Genomic DNA, 15,216 nt, shown 5'->3' on the forward strand with positions numbered 1-15,216 from the left:
TCTTACACTTCTCTTTCCCCCTTTGTGGGTTTCCTTTGTAAACTATGGTAAACTATCTTTACTATTTCCAATGAGATCTCCTTTTCCCTTACCACCTGAGGATTTCTCTTTTCCTCAGTTTCTATCCCTCACGGATTGAAATTGATACCTGAAGCCAAACCGTGATTTATGAACCAACTCATAACCATCTGTCATTTCCGCTGCTAATCTTGGAGTCTTAACTCTCTGCTCCTCCATATGAGTTCTCACTACTTCAGGAGGTGAATTTTTGAACTCCTCCAAAATAATTGTGTCTCTAAGAGCGTCAAATGTCTGATCTATTTTCAATGCCCTTATCCACCTATCAAAGTTACTTTGTTTGATTCTTTCAAACTCAATATAATTTTGACCAGGTTCCCTCCTTCAATTCCTAAAGCATTGTCTGTAGGCTTCTGGCAACTTGTTCATATGTATTTAAGATGGCTTTTTTCACCTCATGATACTCCCAAAATACCCAAAATCACTAGCTCTACATACCCAACCTTGTTTGGATCAACAATATCCACATGGGCACCGGCCGTTTTTTTTGTTAGCCACTTTCTCAAATGATTTGAGAAATGCTTCTAAGTCCTTCTTGTTAAACGTAGCCAATGCCTCAACCTATATAAATAGATCGCCAGCGGGTCTTTGGCTATGATAAGATTGCTTTCCATCACTGTCCTCATCACTACTCCTACCTTTCCGCATCTACCTGCTCCACTTTAATTCAACTTTCAGTTTTCAGTTCCAACTTCCGAAGTTTAAAAACTCGCTCTTGCTCCCTTTCTTCTCTCTCTCTCTGTTTTTCTTCTGCTTTCAATCATAATTCAAACTGTTTCATTTCCTTTTCTCTTTCTTTTTCCTTGCCTGTCTTTCATTTTGCCTTGCCATTGCCTCTAATTCAAGCTGCTTCATTTGCCATTGAATTTTAGCTATTTCCAAAGATTCCGATGGTATTTTTGGCAATGGTACATGTCGAGCTATTGGTGAAATTACTTCCTCTTTTTGCATGAACAAAGGCAACCCCAACTCTAGCTTGTCTGCCAATTCCAAAAGCTGTGCCTTATATACACCTTCTGTAAACCACCCCAAGTGACTTTTTCCACAGCCGGGAAACTCTTAGCCTCTGAAAGAGCCATTATTACAGCAACTCTGCCTCAAACTCTCTTTGTTTAAAAAAAAGGACAAAATACACCTCTTAATACCATAGTACTGTCACATTTGTTTTCATTTTCTAGATTGTGATTTACGAGTTAGCAAATACTTTCGCTGATGTAGGAGCCCAAAAATGTTTCCCTGTGATTTTTTTTAGGTTGAGTCCACAGCGAGGGAACGTGCTTCCAATCTTTGCATTTTATATTAATACTTAAAATTTAGTCTCTCTTAAAATTGCAGATAGACTTTGTTATACATTTATAGAGTAAGTCCAAATGAAATAGTTTACCTTGCCTGCTGATCAAGCTTAATTCGATGAGATAACTGCCTTGATTTTGGGAGGATCTCTGTGTATGTTTGCCCTTTTCAGAAAGTAAGTAATTCATAGCAAATCACAAAATGACACGATGTTCTTCACAGTAGCATTGAAAATGTACAATTTTGTTTTCTCAGATTGGAACTTGGCAGCAGAGCACTACGAAGAAAGTGAAAAGAACCCTGCCTAGTCCTCCACCTGAAGAAATAATACATAGCAGTACACAACTTCATCCACAGCTGTTTGGAACCTCCCTACCCCGGAAACGGGGAACTCTACCTGACCAAGTCACTCGCGATAGACTCCTTAAGGATATCAGCCATGAGCTAGAGAAAGTGGAGCAAGAATCAAACAAACTGCAGAAGAAACAGGCAGAACTTGATGAAGAAGAAAAGGAAATTGATGCAAAGCTTCGTTACATCGAACTGGGAATTAATCGTAGAAAGGAAACCTTTGTCAAAGAACCAACAAAGCGAGACGTGGGCTATGTGCGAGGCTTAGGAGAAGACAGAGACTATATGTCAGACAGTGAAGTCAATAATATCCGAATGCCATCGTATAATAGCAACAATGTCTTAGCTAGGCCACAAACTGCCCCAGTTAATCAGTATTCTGAATACTCAATGTCACAGCACCCAACCACATCGTCTCAGTACCCTCCATCACAGACCACTCCTCAGGGTTTGACAACTTACCAAACTGCAGGTTATCAGACATCTCAGTACCCAGTTCCCAACACTTACCAGTCCCAAAGCAATCTTCAGTCTCACTCCACTTTACATTCTCAGAACACTTTTCAGCCACATGCATATCCCCAGAACACAAATTACCAGACTGACGGTAGTTTACAGAATGTAACTGGACTTCAACCATCGAACCAGTACCAAGCTCCTGCCACTTATACAAATCAGGCTTCATTTCAGTCTGGTCACAATGCTCAGTATCAGCAACAGACAAACATCCTGTCACAGCATCAGAAACCTCGGCAAACATCATTAGCAGATCTTGAACAGAAAATACCCACCAATTATGAAGTGATTGGTAATCCAAATGCAATTATTTCTGCGACTCCAACAGACAAAATTTACACAACCGCAACAATGAGTAACAGCTATGACCAGTATAAGAATGCAGATTTGAGAGTTACTGATGGTGGAAATGCAATAGAAAGTCCTTCAACTAACTATTCAGCTGACTCTCTGTATACAAACCTGGAGCACAATGTTTCTCGTAATTATGTTATGATTGATGATATCAGTGAATTGACCAAAGAGAATACCTCAGCAACAGAAAGCCAGAAAGTAGATCAGCCTGCTCAACATAGTAGTTCAAGGCATGCTAAAGAAAAAAACGACTTCCCAGAGTCAACCAACTCCACTAGAACACATGCTTACAATAAAGTGGATGATGAATCAGAGGAAGACATGTACGACGTCCAGGTATCAGACCATCGAGGGAAGAATGGATACCAAAGGAATTCTGATAGCCATAGCAGAATATCAAGTTCTTCAAGTGGATATTACTATGCAGATAACAATCACAGACATCCTTCCCGCACAGACAAGCACAACTCTTCTTATGGGTCTCAAAAGCATTCATCAAAACAAATGGCTCCTGCTGTAGTATCTAGCAAGCGCAGCAAACACAGAAAGCAAAACATAGAACAGAAAATCTCCAAGTTTTCTCCTATAGAAGAAGCCAAAGATGTGGAATCTGATTTTGCTTCATATACTGTCACAACTTCAGCTGCAGGAAATAATGTAATCCTTAGGGCGCAGAAGCTTCAGGACGAAATAACATATGGTCTCAAGAAAAATATTTATGACCAGCAGAGATATTCTGGTCACATTAGTAGAGAAGCAATGGAAGATTCAGAGAGAGGATACAGCAACAGACCAAGGTCATCTTCAATGTATGGAATGGAAAAAGCAGGCAAAGAAGCAGCAAGTCCAAGAAGTAAATCTTATGAAAGAGACACAATGGAGAGGTCTCAAAAGATAGGAACGAGCCATAGTCGAGGCCGGGCTCCAGTAAAATCCCAGGCATCTGAAGAGGAAAGTCCTCTGAGTCCTACGGGAAACCAGATGCATGTGGCACGGACCTCTAGAGAATCCCTCCCACCAAACGTTGTAGATAGTAGATCCCAATTTGGCTCCAGCCACTCCCTGCCTGATGTTCAGGATGTGAAAGAGTCATCACGTAGCCATACCTACAGAGAGGACGATGGTTACGTCATGGATGATATGCACTGTGCTGTTTCTGACAGTGAAGGTAACGAATATGACTGGTGATCTCATCAACTTAACACAGATCATTTACAAAGCATGTTCGGTTCAAAGTTTCCAACAGAAAGAAACAGCTTTTCATCAATGTAAATTTGTGCATGTATAAAACAGACTTAATTCTTACAAGGTTAAAGCCTAATTGATTGGCGTGTGCCTTTACCCTTTTGTATGCACTTTTTAAAACCACTTTTAGCATGCTGCACAGCTCATTATTTCTGTTGGTAGTATGTATGTTCAGTGATGTGTTTTGTTGGTCTATTCTGTTTGTCGAGTTACTTGTCCTGGAGCTCCCTGCATGTGGCAAGCTGCCTGCACTGATCCTTTGCATGGCTACCACAGGCACAGCAGGAGAACAGAGTGACTGTAATGTGTTTTTGGTTTTTGAAGCCTATCACTTGGGCCAAGAGGAGACAGACTGGTTCGAAAAGCCGAAGGAGCGCTCCAGGCATTACGGTGGACAGTCTTCATCGCAGAGGCGCAGCCACCGAAACCACTCGCGCCACAACTATGAGGAGACACCAGCGGATGAGAGCTGGCAGCAAGCGGAGCGCTCACAGTCGCGGTACTCCTCAAAGGATCACCAGAAGCAGCCTGCGTACCAGTACGGAGAGCCGGCCCGCCACTCTTCACGCCACGCCACTGATGAGCCTTCCCGCAAGTCGTCAAGGCAGCATCCGAAAGAGCAGCATCGCCAAGAATCCCGGCAATACGCTCAGCAGCCTCCGCAGAGGAGAGGCCAATCGGCCGAGCAGAGATCCCAACGAGACCCTCACTCGGCTTCTGCCGAGTGGACCCAGCCTCGGTCATCTGGGCATCACCCGGAAGCTGAGGCGTCCCGGTCACAGAAGCACTCTCAGCAGCAGCAACAGGCAGCCAGGAAACAGTCGGAATCTCCTCAGCAACAAGGCCGGGCCCAGCACAGCCAACCTGCCTCGTCGAGGAGTCATTCTCAGCGGCCTGCACCATCGCAGCAAAGAGCGGCGCCAGCGCAGCAGCAGCAACCACGCCAAGCCCAGCCTCATCAACAGCAACAGCAACATCCAGGGCCCGCCCAACAACAGCAGCCGGCGCTGCTGCGGCAACCTCAACAACAACAACAACAACAACAGGCGCTGCTGCAACCTCAACAACAACAACAACAACAGGCGCTGCTGCAACCTCAACAACAACAACAGGCACAGCAACCTCAACAACAACAACAACAGCCGCGGCAGCAGAGTCTTCAGCAATCAGCAGGTCAACCCCAGCCCCAGACACAACCCCAGCCACAGGCACAACAGGCACAGACGAGACCTGCCACCACCATGGTAATTTTTATTCATGGTTCTAATTATCAGGGTTAAACACGCTCAAGGTGGATCACGCAATACATTTTTTTTTCCTTCATTTAGCCCCCCCCCCGACCTTTTCCCACAAACGTAATGGTATACTACATGCACTATTCCTCAGATGCTGCAACGTTCCTGTACCACACCAACTTTAGCTTTCCAGATATAGAGGGTCGCCACATTATTATGTTATCAAGCCCAATCTTGGATGGTAGATATGTGAACTGACAAGAGTCATACTCTAGGATCGGGATCGGCATCAGGAACAGTAGCTGTTCATTTCCCTGACTAAGGGATACATGCTTATCAGTGCTGTTAGTGACACCCATACACATATCAATCAATTCTATTCTGGTTTCAAGTCTGACTCCTTCCAGTTTGGACAACTTCTGGATATGAAAATTTAAATAACTTTTAAATATAAAGATTTTAAGTATACAAGTTTCTTTTTTTTTGGATAGTGGGCATCATTGGCTGGTTCAGCATTTATTGGCCATCTTGAGTTGTCCTTGAGAAGGTGGTGGTAATCTGCCTTTTTGAATCTGTACAGACTGTGTGCTGTACGTAGACATATAAAGCTGTTGGGGAGGATTTTGAGTCAGTGACATTGAAGTAAACAATATATTTTGGTGAGTGGTTAGAGGGGAACTTGCAGGTGGTGGCATTGCCATGTATTTGCCACCCCTGTACTTCTATATCGTAGTGATCACGAGTTTGGAAACAAAAACATAAACTTTATTCAGCTCCAAAAAGAGCTTTGCTTCAGCCTTTAAGATAAAACTTCAATCATTCCCTTTATTTTTCCTTTCCAAAATAACATTTACTACATTTCTCTGCTAGTTTTAATAACATTGACAGCAAGTTGTGATTACTTTATTGCCAAAAAGAGAAATTCAACTCACTGATAAATGAAATGCGGCTGCCAAATTGAGGTTGGATTTTTAATGATTGGAGCTAATTTGGGTGCTTGCAAAGTCATGTACCTAGGTCTGGATTTCAGCGATGTAATGATGGTGAAACAGCAACTTTAGGAGTCTCCGCATCTGCACGGAGTGACATGGCAATTCGGAAGTTATTCCTAGCAGTCCTCTGCTCTAAAAAAATGCACTCTAGAGGATGCCGCATCCCCCCCATCCCTGCTTCCCGCCAACCAGATTGCCATCTCTAAACAATCAGCAAATGGATAAAAGTTCCCAGGTCTATTCTGTGAAGTCGTGTTTTAAAAAATCTTTTGAAAAGTTATGTCTCGTCAAATGAGGGACACTACATAATGTACAAATCCCATAGTTACTCTAAAATACCCTCTCGGCCCCTGAAAACTAAATTTGTATTTGTAAAATCTCAATTTTTTCTTGATAATTAAAACCCCAACATTTTTAAGGTTGTATGACATATTTGCTTCTGTTTGAATCCAATCATAATTATTTAGCCCACTATCCACCATCTAAAAATGTAAATTAGAAGTTATGTAGTCAACACCTTTACCCTCCTAATTTACTGTCTATGAGAATACTTAAATGTGATTAAGAATACTTAAATGTGATTGGCTGCTTTATCGGTTGTGGGGTAAGGCAGTCAAGCATATTTTATTATGCTAGAGATTTAATCAAGTGAAAATTGCATGAAGACTTTTAGTTTGAAATTATCCTTTGGTGATATATAATTCTTCTGAGCTATCTTGGACTTTAAAGCAAGGAATTCTACATATTAAGTTAGGAATGTATCTTTTCTATATAAAAAGCAATTGTCTAAATAAATCCGTTATCTGAATTTGCTTGACAGTAGAGCTGAACTGCACCAAAGATCTAGCATGTTTCATAGCTCCTTGCCCTTCATAGTTTCCTAATCCAAATGAATAAAGTACTTAAATTATTCAGCATCCCTCTTTTCACAGATTTAATCTTTCATCGCTGCACCATCAGTCATTTCACTTTTAGGCAGCAAAAGGAATCAAGAGATGTAGATTCATAAAAGTTAAGTGCAGAAGAAGGCTGTTTGGTCTGTTGTATCCATGCTGACTCTCTGTAACAGCTGCTTAGCCAGTCTTACTCCACCACTTATTCTGCATAGCAGTGCAGTTTTTTTTAACTCTGTCTTCAAAGAAACTACCTCCACCACATTCTCAGGTAGTGCAATCCCAACCCTGACTGCTTGCTGTATAAAATGCTGATTCAAAGCCGGAGGTATGCACCTCAGGAAGCACAAATGGCAAATGGCATGAACATTGTATTTGAGTTCATTTGAATCGAAACAGAATAGTTAGCAAATAAAAAGGAATTTGCATTGAAGTGTTATGCAAACAAAGCAAGGGTGATGTGAGAAGAAACTTTTTCGCACAGCGGGGAGTTAGGGTATGTATTGCACTGCCTGAAGATGTGGTGCAGGTAGTTTCAATGAGACATTCAAGAGAGCATTGGATGATCGTTTGGATAGAAATGATATTCAGGGATATAGGGAAAAGGTAGGGGATTGGCATGAGATAATAGAACTGGTGCTGGCAAAATGGGCTGAATGGCCTCCTTTTGTGCCATAACAATACTATGATTCTGTAGAGCTGCCATAGTAGACTTTTAAGGAAATATTTAACATCATTCAGTAAAGATTATACCAGTGAGAAAGAAAGGTTATTAGAAAAGATTCATGCTAATAAGTAAATCAAGCATAGTATTGTATTGGTTAACAATATAATTCAATCAGAAGAAACACGGTACAAATCTCTAAATGTTGGTGGTAGGTCAGAGAATTGGACAGAATTTAAGAACCAACAAAGAATGACTTAATAGGATAATAAGCATGCAAAAAGCAGAGTCTGAGAGAAAGCGAGATTTTAAAAAGAGATAGTAAGAGTTTTCACAAATATCTGACTAGGAAAATAGTAGCCCAAGCTACTGTTGGTCATCTAGAGAGAGTCTGGGGAATTTGCTAAGCAAACAAATAGAGAATGTTTTGAACAATATTTTACATCTGCCTTCACAGTTGGAACTTAGAACGGTTCCTAAAGATGATTGAAAATCAAGAGTGACAAAGAGACATGAACTGTAAACAATAGCATCACCAGGGAAAAGGCACTTGGAAAATGATTAGACCTAAAGGCTGACAAATCTCTAGGACTGGATAACTGGTATCCCTAAGTCTTAAAAGAAGTGGAAGCCTAGATAATAGATATGTAGGGTGATAATCTTCTGAAATTCATTAGATTCCATAGTTCCAGCGAATTAGAAAATAGCAGATACACCAACTTTATGCAAAAACGTATTGAAGCAGAAAGCAGGAAACTACAGGCCAGTTAGTCTAACATCTGAAGATGCTAAAATCCATTATTAAGAAGGTTATAGAGGGTCCTTAGAAGACCATAATGTGATCAGGCAAGGCTGACATGCTGTGCTGAAAGGGAAATTGCGGTCCATTAATCTCTAGAGTTAAGTGATGAAGTGACACTCAGAGGAACTGGTAGATGTGATGTACTTGGATCTCTAAAAGGCATTTGATAAGATGATAAAGTTTGCTACACAAGATAAAGTGCATGGTGTGGGGGTAACATCAGCATAGATAAAGGGTTGCTTCACTAACAGATAGCAAAAATTAGGGATCAATGGGTATTTTTTGAACAAGCTGCAAGTAGTGTCACAGGGATCAGTGCTGGAGCCTCAACTATTTATTATTTCTCTCAAAGATTTGGATTCATGGACTGAACATATGGTAGCTAAATTTGCCAATGTAGGAAAGTGAGTTGTCAAGAGGAGGTGAGAGTTTGCAAAGAGATATCGATAGATTAACTGAGTGGGCAAAAATTGGTCGATGTTGTATAAACCTGCCCATTTGAGCAGGAATGTAGAAAAGTACATAGTATTTAAATAGAAAGGCACTCGGTAGTACAGAGCAGGCTCCTGGTGCATGAATCTAAAAGGTCGCATGTAACCACAACGAATGATTAGGAAGGCAAATAGAATGTTTCTGCTTCTTGCGAGAGGATTGCAAGATAAAAGTCGGGAAGTGTTACTGCAACTATAGAGGGTGTAGGTAAGAACATGTCCAGAGTACTTTGTTACAATTTTGGTCCCTTTAAGAAAAACATAATTGCTTTGGACTCAGTTCAGAGCAGCATTACTTGACGTTTTGCTGCAATGAAGGGCTTTTCTTATGAAGATTTATTGAACAGGTGGAGTTTGAATAAATGAGATGTGATCTTATTGAAATGTATAAGATGTTGACAGATCTGGGCAGGATGGATAACCAGAGAATGTTATGACTAGTCAGTGAGACTAAAACTAGAGAACATAGTTTAAATTAAGCGGTTTCTCTTTTAAGACAGATTTGAGCAGGATTTTGTTTTCTCTGAGGGCCATTCTCTTCCTGAGAGGTAGTGCAAACTGAATCTTTAAATTTATTCAGGGTTGAGTTTGATAGATTTTTAATAGAGGAAGGAGCCCAAAGTTATGGGTGGCAGACGGGAAAGTGGTGCTGAGATCACAACCAGCTCAGCCATGATTTTATTAAATGTTGGGACAGGTTCTAAAGGGCAAAATAGCCAAATCTTATTCCTACATCAAATGCTCACATGTTCCAAATCATTTAGGGAAACAGAAGCAGTTGAACATTATAACACACCATGCAAATGAATCTCATTAAAGCCAATTTGAGATATTTTTCCTCACTGTACTGAATATCAAATGAGTCTGATTGGAGAAAATAATGTTGTGAATATCTAACATACCACCTACTAGTTGTTATGTATAATAGAGTTCCTTGTCTCACTCTCGGACGGTATTTGACTCCGATATGGCCCAATATTCAAATTTATTTCAATGATTTTAAGACTGAGTTTAAGAGTTTAAGACTGTAAACTCATGGCTGGCAGAGACCAAGGTTAATGACATTGTGATGATGTCCAATTTCATTTCAAGCTTCTAGTGGAACAGTGAATTTGGCAAATATGTCAATTTTGCACAACATGTACAGAGGACTCTGCAGAGTTACTCAAAGATAGCAAGATGTCCTTGTTCATTTACTGTACTTGGCCCCAGATTACAATACAAACAACAAGATTAATGTATACCTGTTAACTCCTGCTCAACAAAATTTGGTGAGGTATAGTTTCTCAAAGTAGATGGTGTTATTGATTTTTCCTCACATCACTAAATTCTTCAAATTCATACTGAGTGAGCTGCCTAAAGTCCAGTCAAACTAAGGCGACTTTACCTTTACCAGGTTTGACTAAATGTTCTGAAAAACCTGTCACAAATAAGCACATTGAATCTTTTGGTACCACATGGGATTGTAACCTACTATGATGAGCTGAGCCAGTCTTTCTTCAACATTTAAGCATGTTTGTGTCAGCAGGGCCCCTATCAGTACTTGATATATTTATTCACCAGACGAATAATATGTGCATGCTTATTTTTCAATGTGCATCTTACAAGTAAAATAATTTCCTGAATATTTGTGCTACACAATGTTGAAAGACATTTATCATGAAACTGAAGGATGTTAAATATACAGGTTACATAATGTAAGAAATAGGAGCAGGAGTATGCCAGAATGCCCTTGAGCCTGCTCTGCTACGTAATAAAATCATTGCTGATATGATTTTGTTCTCAGCTTCACCTTCCTGCAAGCTTCCCATGACCTTTGACTCCCCTCAATTGTAGTTCAAAAATTTGTCTATCTCAACCTTGCATACATATGTGATAATACAGCTTCAGCAACTCTCTCTGGAGTAGAGAATTTCAAAGATTAACAATCCTTCAAGAAAAGAAATTTCTCTTCACCCCGTCTTAAAATTATCATCTCTTTTTCTGAAACTGTGCTTCTTGTTCCAGATTCTTCCACAAGGGTAAACATCATCACAGCATTTCCCTGTCCAGCTCTGTCAGAATATTATTTGTTTCACTAAGATCATCTCTCATACCTCTAAACGTTAAGTGTTATAGACCCAACCTGCTCATTTTTTCCTCTTAAGACAACCCGGTCATCTCAAGAATTAATCTAGAAAATCTGGTCTGAGTTGCACCCTGTGCAAGTATCTCCCTTCCTCAATAAGGTGTCCAAAACCATACACAGAACTCTAAGTGTGGTCTCAGCAATGCTGTGAGCAGGTGTAGTAATATTTCCTTCTTTAGAATGACATCCCCTTTGCAACAAAAAGCAATCTTCCATTTTGCTTCCGAATTACTTGCTGTGTCTGCACACTGAAGTCTTGTGTTATGTGAATGAGGTCATCTAGATCTCTTTTTTTAAAATCAAAACATACTGTAGTGTCTCTTCATTTAAATAATATTTTGTTTTGTATCCTTCCTATCAAAGTGGATAACATTACATTTTCCTCAATTATACTCCATGTGCCAAATTTTGACCGTTCACTTGACCTATTTGAGTGAATTTGCATTCTTGCTGTGTCTTCCCCTTCAACTTTCATTCCCACTTTTGCATGTATCGTCTGTGAACTTGAGTACGAAATACTTAGTGCCTTCATCTAAATCATCAAGAAAACTGGGGCTGTGGAAATTTGCGGAGAATGCATGTGTGGGAAAGTTTTGAAAATTACATTGAAAGACCAAGGTAATAGTCAGGATAATAATAACTAGACTGTGATGAGCAGAGGAAGAGCATAGAAATGGCAGAGCACAGTAGATTTCTAATAAGATGAAATTAAAGCCATATAATATTCAGAATAAGATAGATCAATTGAAGGTACAATAGAAATATGTGCATATTATCTGAAAGCCATTATATCAAGTGACCAGGGCTAGGAATTGAAAATTTAGGCTTATTTGACATTTTGATAGGATTTGCAGAAAGGTAAAGGTGGAGGTATGGTCCTATTAACACTGGATGAGAATCTGGCTCCCAGGACCAAGATATGAAATCAATTTGGGTGGAAGTAAATACCAAGCAGACTCTCGTGTGAGCACAAGCTGTAATGCCACTGTACTAAGAGCCATGTCAGATGACATCTACGGTCTTCAAAGAAAAACTGTAACATATCACTATTGTGAAAACTGTGCTGAGAAAGTAATGCTTTCAAGTGAGCCATGAGTGAATTTACCCTTGTTTACGAATCATGCGGTACAAAGACTTGGGCCTGGTCTTTACATTTGAACTGTTGCCATAGTATTGAACCATCAGATTTTTTTCATTCCTCTTTTTGTAAAATAAAATTCATTTCTCATTACACTGTAGAAAATAAAGTAGGTGATTATGCAGTGATAGCACATCAAAGGCATTCATTATTTATTCTGTTGGCATAGGAAATTAGAACAAGGCAGTGACACTGCGTTCTTTGAACCCTTTAATGTTTCATTGCCTTACAGTAAAAATTCCAGCCCATACATGATCCTACATTTGTTCTGCAAGGCTAAACAATAATTTCACTGCCCAATAGAGTGATAAGTAAAATCAATAAATGCACACGGCTGAGCAATCTCTTGGCAGATTTCATCCATGTCATTGAATTATTTTAAAGTGTGCCTGAAATTCCAGGAGTAATAATTTTTTCTGTGCCGAATGTAGAGAATGAAAGTAAAACTGCCCAGCAAGCTGGTCAGCATATGAGATGGACGAGGTAGATCAACTTGTCACATGTGTTCCTACCCAGGCCATTTTTCTTCACCAGATCTGCAGCAGCTGGGATTGACTTCAATCTGTCCAAGCAATCTTGAAAGAAAAAAATAATAAAATGTCAAAAAACTGCTGTCACTTGCTTTAACTGGCCTGGCCACTACTCTCCTACCTTCATGCCTCCACAGCCATCATTCAAGTTCAATTATAGTTGATACTAATATAATCACATATATGCTGTTATACCCAACTGCTGCTGGCCAGATGGTGTAACTAATTTAAGCTGGCTACCTCATTTCAGCAGCTAGTTTTTGCCATCCTGAAGTGGCATATCCTGTTAACTGATTGAGAAATCTGTTGGTTGGCTGATTAAAACCTCGGTATGGCTTGTTTTTATTGTCATTCAGCCTCCAGAGGCTGAAATGATTTTAAACATTCCAGTGTAACTTGCAGATCTAAGTTAGAATGCTGCTAAATTTCTTTCAGATGATGAGCTATGATTATTTTGTTAGCGTGTGTTTGAATGCATTTGCTCTGATAGGGGAGATACAAATGTCTGGTGTACAAATTGGAGGGTGAGATTTTCCTTGCAGACAAATGGGCATAAAGAACCAATTCCCAGTAAAAACAGCTAAATGCAATATTGTTTAATTCATTTAGGAAGAGCTGGTAAAATTCACTCAGCTGGAAAAAGACTCAAGAAAGTAATATAAATAATAGAAGTCATGGTGCCTTTTCATTGAGGAGCTGACAAATGTGTCACAGAATATTCACCCAAGTAGAAAAGTTGCAGAAGTTGTACTGAGCATGTTCTGTGAAAGTACAAGACTATTTATGTCATGCTAGTTTTGATTCTTGCAACGACAGTACCACATATGGCAAAGGAGCAGGAGTAGGTCATTTGGCTCAACGAGCCTTCTCCAACATTTAGAAAGCCGTGACTGATCTGATTATAACCTAAAATCCAATTTTCCCTCAACCCTTGCTAATACTTCACCCCCTTGTTTACCAAGAATCCATCCACTTCTGCTTCAAAAATAGTCAAGGTTTCTGCTTTTAGCACCTTTTCAGGAAGAGAGTTCCAAAGATACATGACTTTCTGTGAGAAAACATTTTGCCACATTTCTTTTTTAAATCGCAATTCTTTTTTTTAAAACAGTAACCTCTGATTCTAGATTCTCCAATAAAAGGAAACATCATGTCCACATCCATCCTGCCAATACTCTTTATGATTTTACATGTTTCACTCAAGTCCCCTGTTACTCTTCTGAACTTCAATGGATCCAAGCCTGGTCTATCCAACCTTCCCTCCTAAAGCAGTTGGCCCATTTCAGTATTAGTCCGGTAAAACTACTCTGAACAGCTTCCATGCATTTCCATCCTTACTTAAATAAAGTGACTAGTACTGCACACAGTGCTTGAGATGTAGTCTGATCAGTGCCCTCTATAACTAAAGCATAACATACTTTTTTTTAATTCAATTCTCCCTGAAATCAATGATAACATTCTATTAGCTTTCCTGATTACCTGCTGAGGCACACTGGGGAGTTACAGGCTACATGTTTCTTCTGCTGAAATATATACTGCTATTGTGCTATAAGATGAACATGTTCTCCAGTAATGCAGAGACAAAAATTAACAGAATTGCTAGTTCTGTATGTCACTGGAGTGTCGACCTTGGCTCAGTAACACAATAAAGTTTGGAATGCATTGGATAGAAATTTGCAATGATTCAGATTTGATGTTAAACTGAACTTTCATTTGACATTTTTGAAAGTCTGCAAATTCTAATTTTTTACTTAACTGATTTGTTGCCCTGTAGCATGTGTGTGTGTGTGTGTTTGTGTGTGTGTACGCAAAAGTGCGTAAAAGATGAAAATGCATTTATGATCCTCAGCTGGATCCTTTCAGACTGGAGGCCTGTGACCAGAAGTGTGCCACAAGGATTGGTGCTGGGTCCACTGCTTTTCATCATTTATATAAATGATTTGGATGTGAATGTAGGAGGTATGGTTCGTAAGTTGGCAGATGACACCAAAATTGGAGGTGTAGTGGACAGCGAAGAAGGTTACCTCAGAGTATAACGGGATCTTGCTCAGATGTGCCAATGGGCCAAAGAGTGGCAGATGAAGGTTAATTTGGATAAAAGTGAGGTGCTGCATTTTGGAAAGACAAATCAGGACAGGAATTATACACTTAATGGTACGGTCCTGGGGAGTGTTACTGAACAAAGAAACCTTGGAGTGCAGGTTCATTGTTCCTTGAAAATGGAGTCGCAGGGAGATAGGATAGTGAAGAAGGCATTTGGTGTGCTTGCCTTTTTTGGTCTGTGCATCGAGTATAAGAGTTGGGAGGTCATGTTGCAGCTGTACAGGACATTGGTTAGGCCACTTTTGGAATACTGTGCACAATTCTGGTCTCTCTTCCAGAGGAAGGATGTTGTGAACCTTGAAAGGGTTCAGAAAAGATTTACAAGGATGTTGCCAAGGTTGGAGGGTTTGAGCTATGGGAAGAGGCTGAATAGGCCGGGGCTATTTTTCCTTGAGTGTTGGACATT

General features: G+C 39.9%; 1 protein-coding gene across 1 annotated transcript in view; it reads left to right on the forward strand.

Moving 5' to 3' along the window:
* LOC109931684 (protein bassoon-like) overlaps nt 1–15,216 on the forward strand; it is a 430,268-nt gene that overhangs the window by 287,517 nt on the left and 127,535 nt on the right. Inside the window, exons 6-7 of the mRNA XM_048606748.1 lie at nt 1,627–3,760; nt 4,162–5,081. Of these exons, the coding sequence (XP_048462705.1) occupies nt 1,627–3,760; nt 4,162–5,081 (3,054 nt within the window). The remainder of the gene's footprint in view (nt 1–1,626; nt 3,761–4,161; nt 5,082–15,216) is intronic.

This window comes from Rhincodon typus, chromosome 16 (assembly GCF_021869965.1).
Source record: "Rhincodon typus isolate 14 chromosome 16, sRhiTyp1.1, whole genome shotgun sequence".
Taxonomy (NCBI): domain Eukaryota; kingdom Metazoa; phylum Chordata; class Chondrichthyes; order Orectolobiformes; family Rhincodontidae; genus Rhincodon; species Rhincodon typus.